We start from the raw sequence: 16,214 nt of genomic DNA on the forward strand, positions 1-16,214 counted from the left end.
TCTCCGAGCCTTAGGTTGAATCGAAGAATCAGGCTGAGGGATGTTGTAATTTCATGTCTTTTTTCCCTTAAAAGAAAAAACTTTTTTGTTCAACGGGCATGTGGCACACAGCCCCCGAGCCGTTACACGACTACTTTGGGTATAAGGGTCAACCACTGGTCAACGTGACCGTTCAGCTTCAGAAACCTTATCTCTTCCGTCAAAATTGGAAACTGTTCCAGCGATAATTGGAAACCTTATCTCGCCCGTTCATCTTCTACATTGTTGCCCTAGCGTTGCCACTTGCCATTCCCGAGCTCGAGTGCCGCCACCCCCCCACTGTTTGGCCCTCCAGCTCATGCGCCAGAAGACCATACGAGCAATGGCACCTAAGAAGGCATCCTCAAGCAAGGCGGCGAAGTCCAAGAAGCACAAGGCCGCCAAGAAGGAGAAGAAGATCCAGCTGCCGGTGCCCAATTATGGGAAGACCGACTAGACTGCACCGCTGAATCAAGCCTGCACTTGGAAGAAATCTGTCTTGAAAGAGGCAAACATCCAGGTACTGGTGGATGCCAATCTTCTCTAGGAGAAAGAGTTTGCCGATTGGAGGGAAGCAGCCGGCAATCCCTAGCCTATGGAGAGCTACCCTGATGAGATAGTCATCTTCGCATATTTCATTGAGCATGGGCTAGCTCTGCCATCGTTCGACTTCTTTCGGGGTATTCTAAGGTACTACAATCTGGAGCTAGTCCACATCAACTCCAATTCTATTTTGCACATTGAGATCTTTGTGCATCTCTACGAGGCGTTCCTGGGCATCTAGGCCCACTTCCAGTTGTTTAGGAAGTTCTTTAGAGTGAAGCTCCAACCTCAGATGGACCGCACAGAAGTAGTCGGAGGGATGGGGATCTAGCTTCGGGAGCAATTCAAGAGCCAGTACATTGAGTATGAACTCATAGACTTCCATTCTGGTTGGAAGCAACGGTAGTTCTACATCGGAAATCACGAGCCCCATCTTCCCAAGGTCACTGGCCACTGTCCAGTATGGAATAACCACTGGCCAGTATGAGCCGAGTACTGCCGACGGCTTTCAGCTGCCGGATTTGATGAAGAAAATAGCCGCCCTCAAGAGAGAAGGCCTGACCGGCATCGGTGTGGTCTTCAGCTTCATGAAGAGGCGTGTCCAGCCCCTGCAGCTACGTTGCACAGCAGGGTACCACTACTCGGGTTCCAATGACCCGTCGCGGATGACGTCGGAGGAGTTGTCCCCTGACGAAGTGATGGTGCATTTGAAATGCTTCTTCAAATGCGTCAAGGGCATTCTGGCTATTGTGCGAGAGCACTGCGCTGCTAACCCGCTAAACCAAGTAAGTAACCGTGGCCTGCAGCCCCCGAGTACTAATTTCAGCGTCTGTCACTTTTGCTGACTAGTCTTGTGTTTGCAGGATGAACTCAACTTGTACATCTCCAACCCTCCCCCGCCTGGAGCTGGCGTCACACCCCGTATGCAGTCCCTTGTAGCTGTACAGAGGGTGATCGAGGAGGAGGAGGAGGAGAGGGAGCAGGAGGATTCGTCGGATTGGTCCTCCTTTAGCAACTCTGAATCAGAGGCTGCTGAAAAGTATGTTGTCAAGCCCCGTCTTTCTGACAAGGCAGGGTCATCTTCTGGGATATCCAAGCATGCAGCAAAAGACATTTTAGAAATCGAATTGGTGCCACCCCGAAGAAGGTACGTACTGTCGCCATCAAACGGGCGGTGCAGAAGTTGTCGGCCAATGAAGTCCCGCCTCAGGTAACAAAATCCTGAGGATCAAGTAATCATAACTTGTTTACTTTATCACCACGTGTAACTTTGATTTTGGCATGGCTGTCTTGTAGGTAGTCGAGGCAAAGACAGAGGTGGAAACGACTACAATAGTCGTGCAGCAGAGGCTGCCGACTATAGATGAAGTACCGGTGCCGAGTACCCAAAGGGAGGAGACGGCAACTAAGGCTGGCGAGGATCCAACTGTGATCCGGCAAGCCACACCAGAGAGGTCGTCGCCCACCGTCAAGGCACTGCGTCTGGGAACCGGACCCTCCATCAAGATAAAGAGGTCCACCAAGTAAGTATCCGAGTACTGATTTAATCTTGATGCCGCTGAGTAGTGTGTTGTAACACTTGTCTTGTTTCAGGAATTCCGCCAGCGTGGACACTAAGGGCTCGAGTCCGAAGTCTGGAGCCGATGGCAGTAGCCGCTCGGCCCAGGAAATCATCCTGGAGTCTACAATTCCGCTGCCGGAGGATCAGCCCGCGCCCGAAGTCGCTCCAGGTGCGGTGTCCCTTATAACAGCACTTATGCACAATATCTTGTCATCACTTGATGTTTCTATAGTTCCAATCCTCGAGCTGTCGGAGGTCGAGGCCATCGTGGAGAGTACTTCCACGGTGATGACGGAGTGGGTGATGCTGAATCCAGAGGCCGAGCTAGAGCTAGAGATCGAGGTGGAGGTGGCAGCTACGGATGAAGTCGAGGCTGCGCTTGTAGCCCCTAAGCCAAAAGCTATTGTCGAGGTTGCTGGGGCATGTCAAGTGTTAGCTGTTGTCCCGCCATCTGAAGTGGGGCCGTCAACTAGTCATAGTGTTGCCTCCCTTCTGCCTGCCGGGGTTGGTCCATCAACTAGTCATGGTCCCTCTCGGTGCACCGGATAATAGGGGGCACGTGGAGTATGATGATACCCTACCTCCTCCCTGTGTGAACCTGGAGAAGATCCAGCTCATATCTGACCCTCTGGCCACCATTGAGATAGAGGCCACGGTCGGGGAGATGCATCGCCGTGTATAGTAGGCGAGTTCACAGAGGTAAGTCTTACTTCTGCTTTAGTCATTGTCTTGAATCTGGTACTCGGTACTAACACGAGTACTTGCTCTGTGTTGTAGAAACTGATCCAGCGCTCCCATGAGAAGTCAAAGTATATCCAGGGGTATAGGACACCATCCTGCGGGCCGAGGCGCTGGAGCAAAAACTAGCTGAGGAGCGGCAATACTCCTCTCGGCTACTGATGAAGTACGACGGCCAAGCCACCAAGTACTGGAATGCTATGCAGGATGCCGTGGAGGAGAAGGACCGCCTTCCAAAACTCAATAAGGGCTTAAGGAATCGATGCGAGCGTAAGTTGTCGTCTCCCGCTAGTTTTCGAGTACCTTCGGCACTTGAAGTTTCTGATTTGCTTGTTGCCTTTGTTCTTGCAGAGCTCACCAAGGAGAATAAAGATCTCTAGGATCGTGCCATGGACTGACAGAACTCGTACTACCGAGTTACTGATGAATATGACAAGCTGACCTCGAAGTACAAGACCCTGAAGCACAAGCTCGAGAAGGAGAAGAAGCTGCGCGTCGATGGGGAATTCCAACTTGTTGACTTGATGGAGAAACTTTGAGCGCAGCAGACTGAGTTGAAGGCGAAAGATCTTGCTCTCAAAGAGCTAACAAAAGCCGCTCAGCCTGTTGCTGACATAATGGAGCCCTCGGAGGAAGGCGTAGAGCCCCGCCCCTTAACAGTAATACTCGAGGAAGTACCCGATAAGATCACCGGCTACGTCAAGAAGACTGCGGAGTCTGTCTCCAAGAAGTTGCTGACCATGATGAAGTCGTTCTACCCACAAGCCGACTTGGCCCCTGTGGCAGAAGGCATCGCCGAGGATTATTCTGATGAGAAGTTCCAGCAATATCTAGAGGAGATGGATCCTATTGTCAAGGATGTAGCCGGCCAAATAGACCTTGAGTAGCTGCAAAAAACAATTTGTTGTAATATAAACAAGTTATGCTTTATGAGATGTAAATTATTTGAAGTCTTGTTGCAATTTTTATTTGCTTGTCGACTTATTTGAATCTTTTCGGTTTAGTGCATCTCACGGACTACCCTGATGTGTGCTCATGAGCACTTGTTTAACCATTTTGCTTGTATTTAAGTGCTTTATCAATCTATCAAGAAATCAAGTAGTGGTTGTGCTTAATAAGCTTTTCGGAGTCTCGTTTTGCGTTTGTTTCCACTATGCTTTTGAGTGCTTCTAATCATTCCTAAGGTGAGCTTGTCACGAGTTGACTAGCGTCATCTTGGCAATTAAAAGCAAGGTGCGTTTAGGGTGACAATCAGGATATAGGTCTTATTCTTTGAAAGAATTACTGAAGGCTCCATTCACCCTCCTCTGGTCACCTGTACCTATCCTTCGTACTACTTTCAATTTCAATGCCCTTTACGCGTAACGACAGATGACTGTGTAATGTAGTTCTGTTGGTATCATATCTCTTTTTTTTTAACACACGCGTACGGGCAGGTGCGTTCCAAACAGAATTGCAAGTTGCAATGAGAGAATCTGGTTCGTGGCTGCGTGCTCTCGCTCGTTAAACAAAAAAAGAAAAAAATAGTAATGAACTACCAAATTGAATCTTGCTCTTCTGCTTTTACCATTAGCTCCTCTGCTTCTGCTTTACTTTGGCTTTCTACGATTTGCTTGATAAGATTTTGTGGTTTCCATGGCGCCGAAATATTGAATCTCATCGTCAGTACTAGTAATAACAACCATAATGCACAATGCAACATAAAAGGATTGACCCTTCTTGATCCCTTGATTTAGAGAGGAATGGACTCGATACACATGCTCTTGGAAACTCTTGACATGCTAGCTATTTCCTCCGTTCCAAATTATAGATCGTTTTAACTTTTCTACATTCATAAATATTATTATGCATCTAAATATAGAGTATATTTAAATATATAATAAAATTTATAAATTTAAATAAGTTAAAACGATCTGTAATTTAGGATAACCTAGGCGCAGTAGGATGGATCGCAAATTCTGATCGGAAGCAAGCCAGGCGACCCAAGTATAGATAGGCTTATGCTTCCTGGCCCGTGCTTCTGTCTTCACCCTGTACAACTCCCAGGATCGCGAGGTATAGTACACGACAAAGGCGTACGGCACACCTAGGCTAAGACTTTAGCTTGCTTGCTTTATGTGATGCCTTCTACTACATGAAGGCATGCAACAGCAGCTCATCACCACGTTCTGCCAGTACGGCATGCAGATCCTTTGTAGAAGGGGTGGCAAGCAGATCACCGTCCATATATACTTAGGGGTTAAGGATGTGCACATCTATATATGATCTACTCTCTATACATGCATGCATCTGTTTACTCTTGGAGATATACAATATATACAACCTGTCACTTCTGAATTTAACATGTAATTAATTAATGTAATCAGAGAAAAGTTGCCGAACAAAAAGGGGTGATGCGATCGACCTGACGAACATACTAATTTATATATATGTATGAGACGATGTATGTATTCATCAGCAGAAGGATTAGCAAAGGCGGCCCATCATTAATTGATGTAGTACATGATTATATATGTATATATATAGGGTTTGGCGATCTTCCTGGTGGTTTCGTGGCCGAGCAAAAGGTGGAGGCTGCTCCTTTTGGCCCAACTTCCAGCCCCCCAACCTGTACAGAATACAGATCGCCGCTTGCCTTGCCAGCTGCTTTGGGGGCAGAATAAGAATACCTTGAGTGAGACCACCCTACTGTGTTCTTCCCTAGTTCATATACAGTATGCACAAGAAAAGGAGACAGCGCGTTAGGACCTCTCCTTGATGAGATATGTACACTGAAGTTCTTGTATTAATAGCTTTATTAGTTTAGAGTAATCTCCCGAAAAGCACTTGAATTCAGATGACAACAACACCTCTTCCTAATCAACTTCTGATCATTGTCACCAGCTAATTGTACCAGAAGTTGCAGTTGCGGCTATACGCCTATATATATACGGTGATCGAAATTATCACCAATTGGTCGTCATCTGATGTTATTATCAGCCAAAAGGAAAGAGAAATAGAACTTCACGTACTGGTCCTCTCTTATAGTCTCAGTTATCGATCGATCGAAGCTATCTATAGCATCTAGAACCTGGAATATTGGACGTACAAATGAAATCCAACTTGGTGCCCCAAACAAAAAGATGGTGGTCACTAAATGATCACAATCCCGCAGTTGATTCTCCAAATGTTTCTTTTTTGCCTCTTGCATACGTGATGACAGTCATAAAAAGGTTTATTATTGGATAAGCATACTGAATGACAGCGAATGCTCCAATGATCTGTATGCTTGACCCCAACTTGATCTGTTCTACTACTATAAGTATGTTAGTGGAACAGTGCAATATTGCATCAAATATAGTAATATATATCGTAATCGCGGGAATATTGCTGTAGGTAGGATGGATGCATTTGCTCATTATTGTTCTAAGGGAGGCAAAGGGAAACAGCTTGCAGTAACCCTAAACAAGGGCTAGATAGCTAGCTGCAAAGGTACAGATTCGGAGACTAACCTAAGCCAAAGGCACGCCGTTTTGAGTTTTGACCTGCGGTTGCCTTTCCACAGCAAACCAGCTGCCCTTTCCACAGCGGCAAACTAGCTGCGGCAAATAAAGTAGCTTTTTGCAAACACTAACACTCAGACCGAAAACTATCGATCAATTGATGTCGTGATTGATTGTAAATTGCAGAATGCACCCAAACAAAACACGCTATGATGCATGCAGTATATTGCGCATGCGTGACAACACCCTTGCTAGAACAAGCATGTGAGAGATATTTTCTTGGATATTTTCATACGGCTTTGGAATAGTACTAGTGCTCATCAAGAATGAAATAAAGCTAAAGCTGCCTAGTTCTCTGTTCTCGTACGTGAGAGAGAGCGATAGGCGGCCAATTATCGTTGAATGATCAAGCTGTGCAGCAGAAGCAGAAGCTTCTTCATGCATGAACCATGAATGCAGCATGCTGCAATGCTTTCTCCACTTCCTTTCCGTCCCTCGGTCTCTCTCCATAGCTGCTAGGGGCTGGATCGGAGGAGCACAAAAGCAGAGGCCTGGAAACCACGCGCCGGCTTTTGCATGGAGTGCTCTGTGCTCGCTCATCAATCATGTCATCTCGCGGCTAATGTTAATGCTCTATAGAAGAAAACAAGCGCTTTAGCATCCTTTCACGTCGCCGATCTGGGCCGTCCACTCCCCCGCGATCCTCCCGTACGCTCTCGCCTTTTGTTGGAACTCGCGCATTGGAATGGAACCCTAGCCAGCTTGCATCCACCATCCCGTGTGGTCCGCGCCTCGGCTCAGCTCCCGGCCTCCTATAAATTCAGCTGCCCCCCTCGTCTCGACGCCATCATTCATTGAGCCACACATCAGTGTCCATCAAGCAAGATCACTTAATTAGCCGCTAATCAGCACACCTCAGCTTCTTCTCTCACTAAACTTGCCGTGCTTGTCCTAGCTCGCAGAGATTTCTCTAGAAGAGAGGCGGAAGATCTAGAGGAAGTCAAGGAGGACACGACAAGGTAGCTAGCTCTACACGAAGAGAGCTTGCCCTGCCGCACCGCCGCCGCCTCCATGGGAGGCAAGTCGTTCTTCTGCCCGATCTTCAGCTTCCTGCGCAAGTCGCGGCGGTACGACGACGACATGAGCGACTGGGACGGGCGGACGGGGTACGTGCGCAAGGTGCGCTCCAGCGACGAGGACTACGGCGGGTGGTGGATCGGCGAGCGCGACGTCGACCGCAAGGCCTCCGACTTCATCAACAACTTCCACCAGAAGAAGGTCGCCGTCTAGCCGCCGGCCGCCGACACCGGTAACGTACCAGTAGCATGGTCAGCGACTGATCATATCTACGGGGAACGACGAACGCCACTGCGACGACATCGACAACGACGGCACGGGCGGCCGCGCTGCCGGCAGGCTCATCACGCTCATGCAGCTACGTTGTTACATTTAGGTTCTTTGATATGTTTTTATATGTTAATGTATGTTGATTATATTAGCTTATCTCGTTTGTGGATGACGTTGTTATGCTGTGTTCATTGAGGATGAATAATTCTGGACGTACAGACCTATATTAGATCATTTCTATTGTTTTGTTTGTGCTGTGTATGTAGTACGTGTATGTGTGTCCATCTATCATGGATGCATGTATGTGTCCATCTATCACACATTCACACATGTATCACTCATCACCCAAGAAATAATGTATGTATGATCATGCTATCATATACATGCACTGCACCTGCAACAGTTTCTTCTTTGCGACTAGTACTACTTAATTAGTGTAGCAGTCGTAATTTGTTCTCCTTGATTAGCATATGTAGAAATGTAGTCCCTGCACATGCATCATTAATATACTAAGCTCTGGGAGAGGTATCTAACGCCAACACTATTATTGCTTGACGATTGCATTTTGTACTTCGCTTGGAACTGTCATCTTTAATTTACCTTTGCACAATAACTAAAGAAACCTAGCAGAGGGCAAGCTTTCCGTAACTATACATGTGATAAATTGCAAATACTATATGCTAGCTCCTGAATTCAATTCTAGGTCTGAAAATTCATATATCTGTGTTCTTAATTAGTACATGTATGGATCTAGCTAGCTACCAACATTAATTAGCTCCAGAGCTTCATTTTTAGGCATCCTTCAACGTCCATGTAAATATGGTCAAATAACCAAACCCATTGAATTCTCAATCATTGAAGTTCTTTGGAAATATTTTTTTAGTGCCTCGAGTTTTTATTTTCAGTAACATTTTAAGCACACATCCGTTAAAAGCTTTCTTTTTCAAGAATTTGTAGTGCTTTAGAATCGTCTTAAATTTGTTACTTTTCCGGCCTGATCATTAGATATATACATGCATCTTTGATGTCCAATGCTACAAACTAAGCGCCTAGCCACCATTAAAATATATAAAAAATCGGCTCGCAGGGGATTTTCAGTATATAACATTATTGTTTCATGATGTTGTGTACTAACTGTTGTTTAGCAAATCTGAAACTTCCTTGTGACAATGGAACAGTCGTTTACATACCATGCATGTGTAGAGGCTAGTATTTTTCTTCTATTGCATTATCTATAAAAGTAAATAGCTTGTATTAGATGTATATGGATTAAGGATTCACGTGGGCAAATGGTTGTAGTGGTTAGTGTGATGGTTATTCATCACAATATCCTGAGAGTAGAATTAATACAGTATATATATCTTGTTTATTCTCTTATTTATCTTCAAAAAGGCGAAAAATATGTGGGAAATGGATAGAAATATATCTACTGTTTCATATATTTGTTAGGTCAAGTAAGAATAAGATTAAAGATACGAACTAACTAAGTTTTCTTCTCCACAACCGTTCAATCAAGGAGCAGAGAGACGATGAAAATGATGGAAGATGCCATTGTTCTCCTTAAATTAAACATACATCGACAAGAGGACAGATGTCCCAGCTTTTTGTTTTCTTGATATACCTTGATATCGTTAGATGCCCATGTCACTCTGTCGACAAATATTTGCGTTTAGGGAAGTGTAGTCTTTGGGTCTTCAAAACACAGATGAGTATATACATTAAACTCTGTTATCATTGTGTGTTTTATGTAAAAATCCTGTAATTTTTTTAAAAAAAATTGTGATATTATTATATATCTGGAAGTTGTATTCGTCATATGTATCTGTTTTGTACGAAGAATACAAAAAGTTATGGTTCCTGTGTATTCTCCTTTTCATTTCCGTGCTAGCTAGCTTGCTCTAGCGACTCCGATCCATGTATCATGGCTCTCTAGTCATAAATAATTAATTTTTCGTTACGGTCTCAAAATAACTATGGCTACTAATAAGATATTCATAACACATATACGGCAAAAGTATACTATTATATATGAAAACATTTTTTTCGGTACAAACATACTCGCATGTAACTCGTATAATTTTCAGATATCAAAAGTCAATACATGAAAGTTACTACATCCGTTCTCTAAATCATGATGTTTAAGACAAACTAGTTAGCTTTGCTTGTTCTAAATGTCATTATATTTGAGAACGAGGGAGTAACGTACTTGCGATAATATAATACAATCATAGTTTGGATAGACTTACCTCACACAATCTAAAAGCATAGTTTATCTGTGACCGGAGGGAGTACATGTGGACCGTCTACCCTGCTAGCCTTTATCATTGTAAAAGTTGGTCTGAGAGCAACTCTTTGTAGTGTGGCAAATTATGCTATTGCCGGTCTAAGGGCAAGCGTTTCCACGCATCCGTCTGCTGTTTCACGTACCCCTGCATGGCTGTATGCGAATTGGACCTAGGATCGGGAGGAAAGGATTGAAGGAAGGAACCTGCTGCAAGGGCGCAGGACTTGTGAAAGCAGCAGCAGCAGCCCTAGCAGCGAATAAAGCCAGGGGGCGGGCGGCATGTGGCGCGCCTCGGAGGCCACCAAAGCTGCAGCCTGCACTGCGGCGTCTGCGTGCACAGGCATCTAGCATCTATACGTCACACGGCAGAGGCAGGAAAGCGAAAGCGACGCGTCGTGCCTCTCCGCCATGCACGCAGCAGAGGCACCCGGAGGATGTCTTGATGTCTCTCTCCCCTTCTCGTGTGCTTCTCGCTTTTCTATCCGTGGATAGAACGGGTGATGAGCTGCTGAATAATGTAATCATGCTCATGCATGGTGTCTCCGATGCCAGGCTCGATCTCACCTCAGCTGCACTGCACTGCACATAGAACCCAGAAAGAAGCGTCAGAAAGCCGACGCTAATTAAAGCGGGCTTCCTTCTTTTTACTTGAAAATGGCCGGGCCACGGCGAGTTGCTGACACGTGCAGTGCGCATCCAGATCACGAATGCATGGCATCTTTTTTGCTCGCTCAGCTCTTCCGTAGGAGGGTTTTTTTTATAGTAGTGAATTGGAGTGAAATACGAGGGTTTGAACGGGAAGTTAGTTCATTCTAGACTTAATCATTTTCGTTCCACAGGAATACTTTTCTATCAAACAAGCCGCGGGGAAGAAGGTTCGGGGCTTCGGGCTAGCAGTAGGTGTCGGCGTGACCGGCCGAATGCCCGGCCGGCCCCTCGTGGAGGGCATTATATTTGTGGCCTGGACACCTTGACACAGCTTTTCCATGCTGAAAACTTCTCCTTTTGGATGCGTAACACGGCTAACGCAAAAAGGTTGCTCAGCTCCTGTGCTTTGCTTCCCCGAACAGTACCGCAAAACGTAGTATCATTTTTCTGAGTTCCGGCCTTTTGCCATGAACACCAGGTCATCATGTACTCCAACTAATCCAGTCTAAAAAAAACTACTCCAACTAATCAGTTTGTCCTAAACTTTAAAATTAGAGATATTCAGCTAAATATTTAGAATTAGAGATATTTAAAACCGGATACTGGGAGAGAGTACCGGCCTTTGTCCACAGTTCATCATTACTGTATCACCCTTGATGTCGTGCCAAGGTGCAAGGTGCAGGCTGCGGCCGAGCACGCACGAGGGCTCATCACCAGCGCTACCGACTGCGAAATTCCGAACAGAGGCCACCTCTGGCATACCACAGGATGGAGTACATGGTCTGTCGACAGAAAGGCTTTAGTTTACAACCAGTCATTTTTCTGGAATGTCACACATTGGTGCTACGGCTACAGCGTAACGCTTAACATCATCTCTCTACAGAGTTTACACCCAAAAGAATGTTGTCTTCGATATTTAGCTATTTCTGTGCACTGAAGTGCAATGTGTCATGCATACATGGTACAACACGAATGGGCAGCCGGGGCAAAACAAATCGTAGCTCGGCTTTGATGAATCCCGTGAGGAACAATGGTCGTCCTCCCTCCCATAATCTGCACACATCTTGGAATCCATGAAAAGAATGCGGAAGCTGGGGGCATTGGAGTCGATGCTTCTAGCTACGTTGCAGTAAGCAAATCCAGATGCTGAATTGCTGATGGTCGTGCTGATCAATCTTCGTGCTCATCTTCTTCTTCAGAGTCTGTGTGGAAAGCAAGGTATAGTAACATTATAGCAAATTTTAACCTCAACACAAGTTGGAAGAAGCTAGCTAGAAGTACAACTTCTTCACATAAGCAAATCAAACTGATTCACGCAGCATTTACAAGATAGCATACTAAAACTTCCTGTAGGTCAGTGCTTACCAGATCGAACATCATCTCCAACATTTCTCGTCCTTATTTGTCTCACAAGCATCCGATATATTAAAACCCACCAATATATGTGGAGGACAAGTAGTGAAAATAGAAGGGAATTGAACACATAGTAGTATATAGGACCGTCAAAATTGTGCTTCTTTTTATCCAAAGTCAACAAGACCTCATAGCTGAAATAAATGGATTTAGTCAAATAATGTGTAAAAAAATCCAAAAAACAGCCAGTCAGCTTGCTTCTAAATTACCAAAACCATAACGTAGCTTCTCAGAATTTAACATGTTTGCTATAATAGTTTAGTATTATATATTTTGGGCACTAAATCATATGATTAGCAACGTGGACAGAGGTGTGAAATCTCTAATTATTACCAGTGCTAAATAGTAGCAAACTAAGGAGTAAGTTTCTTCAAGGTATAAGATGCTAGCTTTAAGACTAAACGAAGGCTTGTTCTTTAGACTAGAGGAAGTCACTGTCAAATTTTTCACAATAAAGTTGGGTACAAAACAATAAGAAACTGGCACGTGGTTTCACATCTATATATGCAAACAAAACTTATTTTCTTCTAACACTTTAGTGATTTTTCCTGGCAATAAGAGTCTGATAGACTCCTGATACAGAACACAACAATTTACCTTGTACTTCTCAGAATCCAGAATGGAAAATATGTGAGGCGGAGAAGAATCCATGAAACAACAAAAAGCAGAAACGAAATGTTGGCAAGCCAATCACAATGGCTGTACTTGGACATCTTCCCTACTTCCAGGAAAACGTCACTTGCATCATGAATTGCCAATACTATAGAGCCAACTCGAGCAAATCTGGTTGACCAAGGAAAAGAAGTTTGAATTAAAACAGATTGTATATGAATTATGAAAGGAGTGAAAAAAGAAAGAAATTAACAAATCAGCAATGATGACTAAGAGTTCCTCCAATATTGATAGAACTATGTTCCAAATTCATGAAACAACAAAAGTAGCAGTTATCCAAGATAAGAACATACCTGAACACATAAGATAGAACAATCAGAACAACAGTAGCAACATGATGCGACATTGACACGCCAAAGTCTGAACGCCTTGTTTCCCAAAAAATAAGTGCAAATATGGAATATGTGTAGAATCCAGCAGCATACATGTAAACCGCCTTAAGTTTCAATCTGAGAGCAACGGCAAAACCATTAGATTTAGACTAGCCTGAGAACCAAAAAGAATTTGTATCAGAAGGTACAGTGGAAGGATCAATTACTTTATCTTCTGATCAGGCCAAACCTGTTCTCCAGGTCCTACCCAAAAATATCTGGTATTGGTGAACCAAGGCTCATTATATGTGACTGACAGAGCTAAAAGCTCCCCAGATAGGAAATAGACACATTTCCAAGCCGATTCCTTGAATTTTCTTATCTTCTTCCTTGTTTCTTCTGTTTCATTACTAGTTCTCTGATGTCCCTGCCCAAGTATAAGCCTCCTTGCAACCCTCTGAAACATTTACATAGGAAAGCAAAGAAGTTTGGAGATTAATTGAAACATCGGAAGGAATATCAAAGGTGTGAAAAAAAGGGACAAGGTGAATCAAAAGAGAAATCATTGGAAATCAAAAGAGAAACCATTGGAACACCAGACTATAGAAGCATGAAATTCTATTCAGAAGGATGCCGATGCCGTATGACCTGATAATGCAACCCTTTATGAACAACATATTTCAGAGGCATAAGCAAATCCAAACCCAACAATGGTTAAATTCGATAAGTGCTGATGAAAATGATCTCAGCAGGTAAATGAAAAATGTTTCAAGTTTAAAGATAACACAAATGATAGAAATGTATGCGTGCCAAAACTCCGTTGCTAGAATACCCAGTTATTGTCCATTTCTTTCTATATAATAATATTCTTTTGTAAAAAGAAAAGTTTCAATCTTTCATCTAGTTCAACTTAGTCCATAGTCTCAACTAACCTTCAAGTAAGCAATCTTTATAAATATACATAATCTATTCTGCTGTGAAGCATGTAGGTCCATCAAATTAAACAGAAGAAGTCTGCATTTTTCGTGCCCAAAATGCAACTGCCGACTGGTTACAATTACTTTCCAGATCAGAACGTTCAGACATATGGCTAGCAACACAAATTTGAATAACACCCTAATTGCAAATCACCATATAAACTTAACACAGGAAACCAAAATGCATTTTGACAGAGAGAGCATCAAAGCTCAGCAAAATTTCTGGCCCCAGAATATTGAGAGGGTGAAGCAAACTGCTCTCACACTCCACAGCTGGAACTTCGAATATTAACAATGGATTTATACTCCATTTTGCTAGCTCAAGATCCTCACCTGGCTCATAAAAAAGGTTTCTCTTATGCCAGAAACTGCTATTGAACATAAGACCTTCTATCTATACAAGTATCCATACTCATGAATCAACCGAGTAACTGCACTTAGTTTTGAATACCACACTAGCTATAAAATGTACGATACTAAAAGAGCAATTGACCCTAGAAATAGTATCTGTGGGGCCTGTTGCCAATTGCAGGCGAATACCATGACTCTAGTCTTGAAAGGCCATTCCACAACAGCTGCCAACATACCGACATATGAACCACAATTTCTTCAGGAAACCTGCTCACGGCTGCAAACCAACCAACCATGCTACTCCCTCCTTATGAAGAACCAATGTAACGAAAGCAGGCACCTCCATTAAATTCGTCACCACCTATGCAGAAGCTGCATAGCAGTAGCATTGGCCTAGTTCTGGACTTAGGGACCACCAATTACAAAGGAGCAAAGCTTAAACGGCTACGCTAGGCATATATTTCAGTGGCCAACTCCAATAGATTGGGATATCTAAGTAACGAACCAAACAATTTAGACAATATAGGAGTCGGAGAGAGAGAAAATGCTATGCGAGCAAAGAATTGATATGATTTAGATCTTCCAAAGAGCTAATCATTTGAGCCCGGAAAGACTCGATTACTGAACCAAGCGCTTTCCACGTGTCAAATTAGCCCAGACACGCGCAAATGATGATTAGATCACTAAAAATAGCACCTTGTTGTTGCACCCAAGATGATTAGATCGCTAAAAATAGCTCCTTGTTGTTGCACACAAGGCAGATAGTTTTAGCCAAGGCAATTGTACAAGCTGTTATTAGAGTTGGGGAACCCAGCAAGAGTTCAGGCGAATTTTTCGGCAGCAACTCTTAAGCGCCAGAGTCATGAAACCTTGACTGACGAAACAACCGCGGAGAAACAAGAAGAAAGAAAGACGGCAAGGGCTGGGCGCACCTCGAAGACGAAGCGGTCGAGGAAGAAGCGGACGGTGGGGAAGAAGAGGACGAAGGCCGGGAGCGCGAGGAAGTCGTCGTACGCCGGGTAGGACTCGCGCTCCCAGTCCACCTCCGCGAGGAGCCGCCCCGCCGCCGCCCCGAGCCCCATGTCCCCGCTTCCCCCCGGCCCCGGCCGAATCGGAGGCCGCCTCTGGAGAGTCCCGTGGCGGCGGCGGCTGCTAGCACAGAAGGATCGACGCGGTTGGGCCCGATTCCGCGGCGGCTACGGGCAGGAATGGCCTCTGGGGGGAGCCGCCGGCTGGGGGGACTCGTCTCGCGCTGTGTGGCCGCGGTCGCCTCCGTGTTTACTTCTGTGAAAAGGAAAAAACAAACAAGCGAGTTTTTTTCACTTTCTCCCCCCCGTGTTTTCGTTTTGTTTTTTTCTCGTGTCCGGCCTTTTTATGCTGGTGGGCTTCGCTGGCGGAGATACGGTACGGAAAATTCCAAGGCCTTGGGAACCGTAGCGAGGTGGCCGACATCAACGCGGATAGCCGAATACAAATGGTTTTGCCTAGCTTTTCTTTTTTTGTAATCGTACGCTGTTACAGAGGGGGAGAGTAGTCGTGCTAGCAATCGCTCCCAAATCCGTACCGTCCGTCCTGATTAGCTTATCAAAGAGGAAGGATTTCAAGTTAAGAATGGTGGATGATGCTACTTGTTCGAAGTCTATCCCAAGATATTCGTGTACAATTCTACCGTAACTAAGTAGTTTTCGTTTGTTTTATTCCCTTTATCAATATAGTTGAGCCATCACTCTCGAGTGATTTTATGCCTTCTCATCTCTAGCTAGAAATTGTCGGGTGGCGACGGTCAAAGGTATATAGGAACTGGATTGAGGTTTCTTAGGGTGCGTTTGGTTTGAGGGACGAAGTGGGACGGGACGGGACGATCCCACT

At 44.5% G+C, this 16,214-nt stretch overlaps 1 protein-coding gene across 1 annotated transcript; it reads right to left on the minus strand.

Annotated features, from left to right (window-relative positions):
• Window positions 1–11,355: 11,355 nt before the first annotated feature.
• LOC101780572 (ASC1-like protein 1) lies at window positions 11,356–15,641 on the minus strand. The gene is made up of 6 exons (XM_004952850.1): window positions 15,278–15,641; window positions 13,245–13,474; window positions 13,000–13,155; window positions 12,632–12,817; window positions 11,987–12,168; window positions 11,356–11,823 (listed from the first exon to the last, which is right to left on the minus strand). The coding sequence occupies exons 1-6, from the start codon at window positions 15,425–15,427 to the stop codon at window positions 11,792–11,794; spliced, it is 936 nt and encodes a 311-aa protein (XP_004952907.1). The 5' UTR covers window positions 15,428–15,641; the 3' UTR covers window positions 11,356–11,791.
• Window positions 15,642–16,214: the final 573 nt, after the last annotated feature.

Source organism: Setaria italica, chromosome I (genome assembly GCF_000263155.2).
Source record: "Setaria italica strain Yugu1 chromosome I, Setaria_italica_v2.0, whole genome shotgun sequence".
Classification (NCBI taxonomy): Eukaryota; Viridiplantae; Streptophyta; class Magnoliopsida; order Poales; family Poaceae; genus Setaria; species Setaria italica.

What these genes read in the sequence shown, in the direction of transcription:
- LOC101780572 (XM_004952850.1), bottom strand. Translation starts at nt 15,427, where the DNA reads ATGGGGCTCGGGGCGGCGGCGGGGCGGCTCCTCGCGGAGGTGGACTGG. An exon ending in TGGATTCTGAGAAGTACAAG is followed by an intron (nt 12,169 to 12,631) that starts GTAAATTGTTGT and finishes CATTTATTTCAG; the next exon opens with CTATGAGGTCTTGTTGACTT. An exon ending in TGGAGATGATGTTCGATCTG is followed by an intron (nt 11,824 to 11,986) that starts GTAAGCACTGAC and finishes CTTTCCACACAG; the next exon opens with ACTCTGAAGAAGAAGATGAG.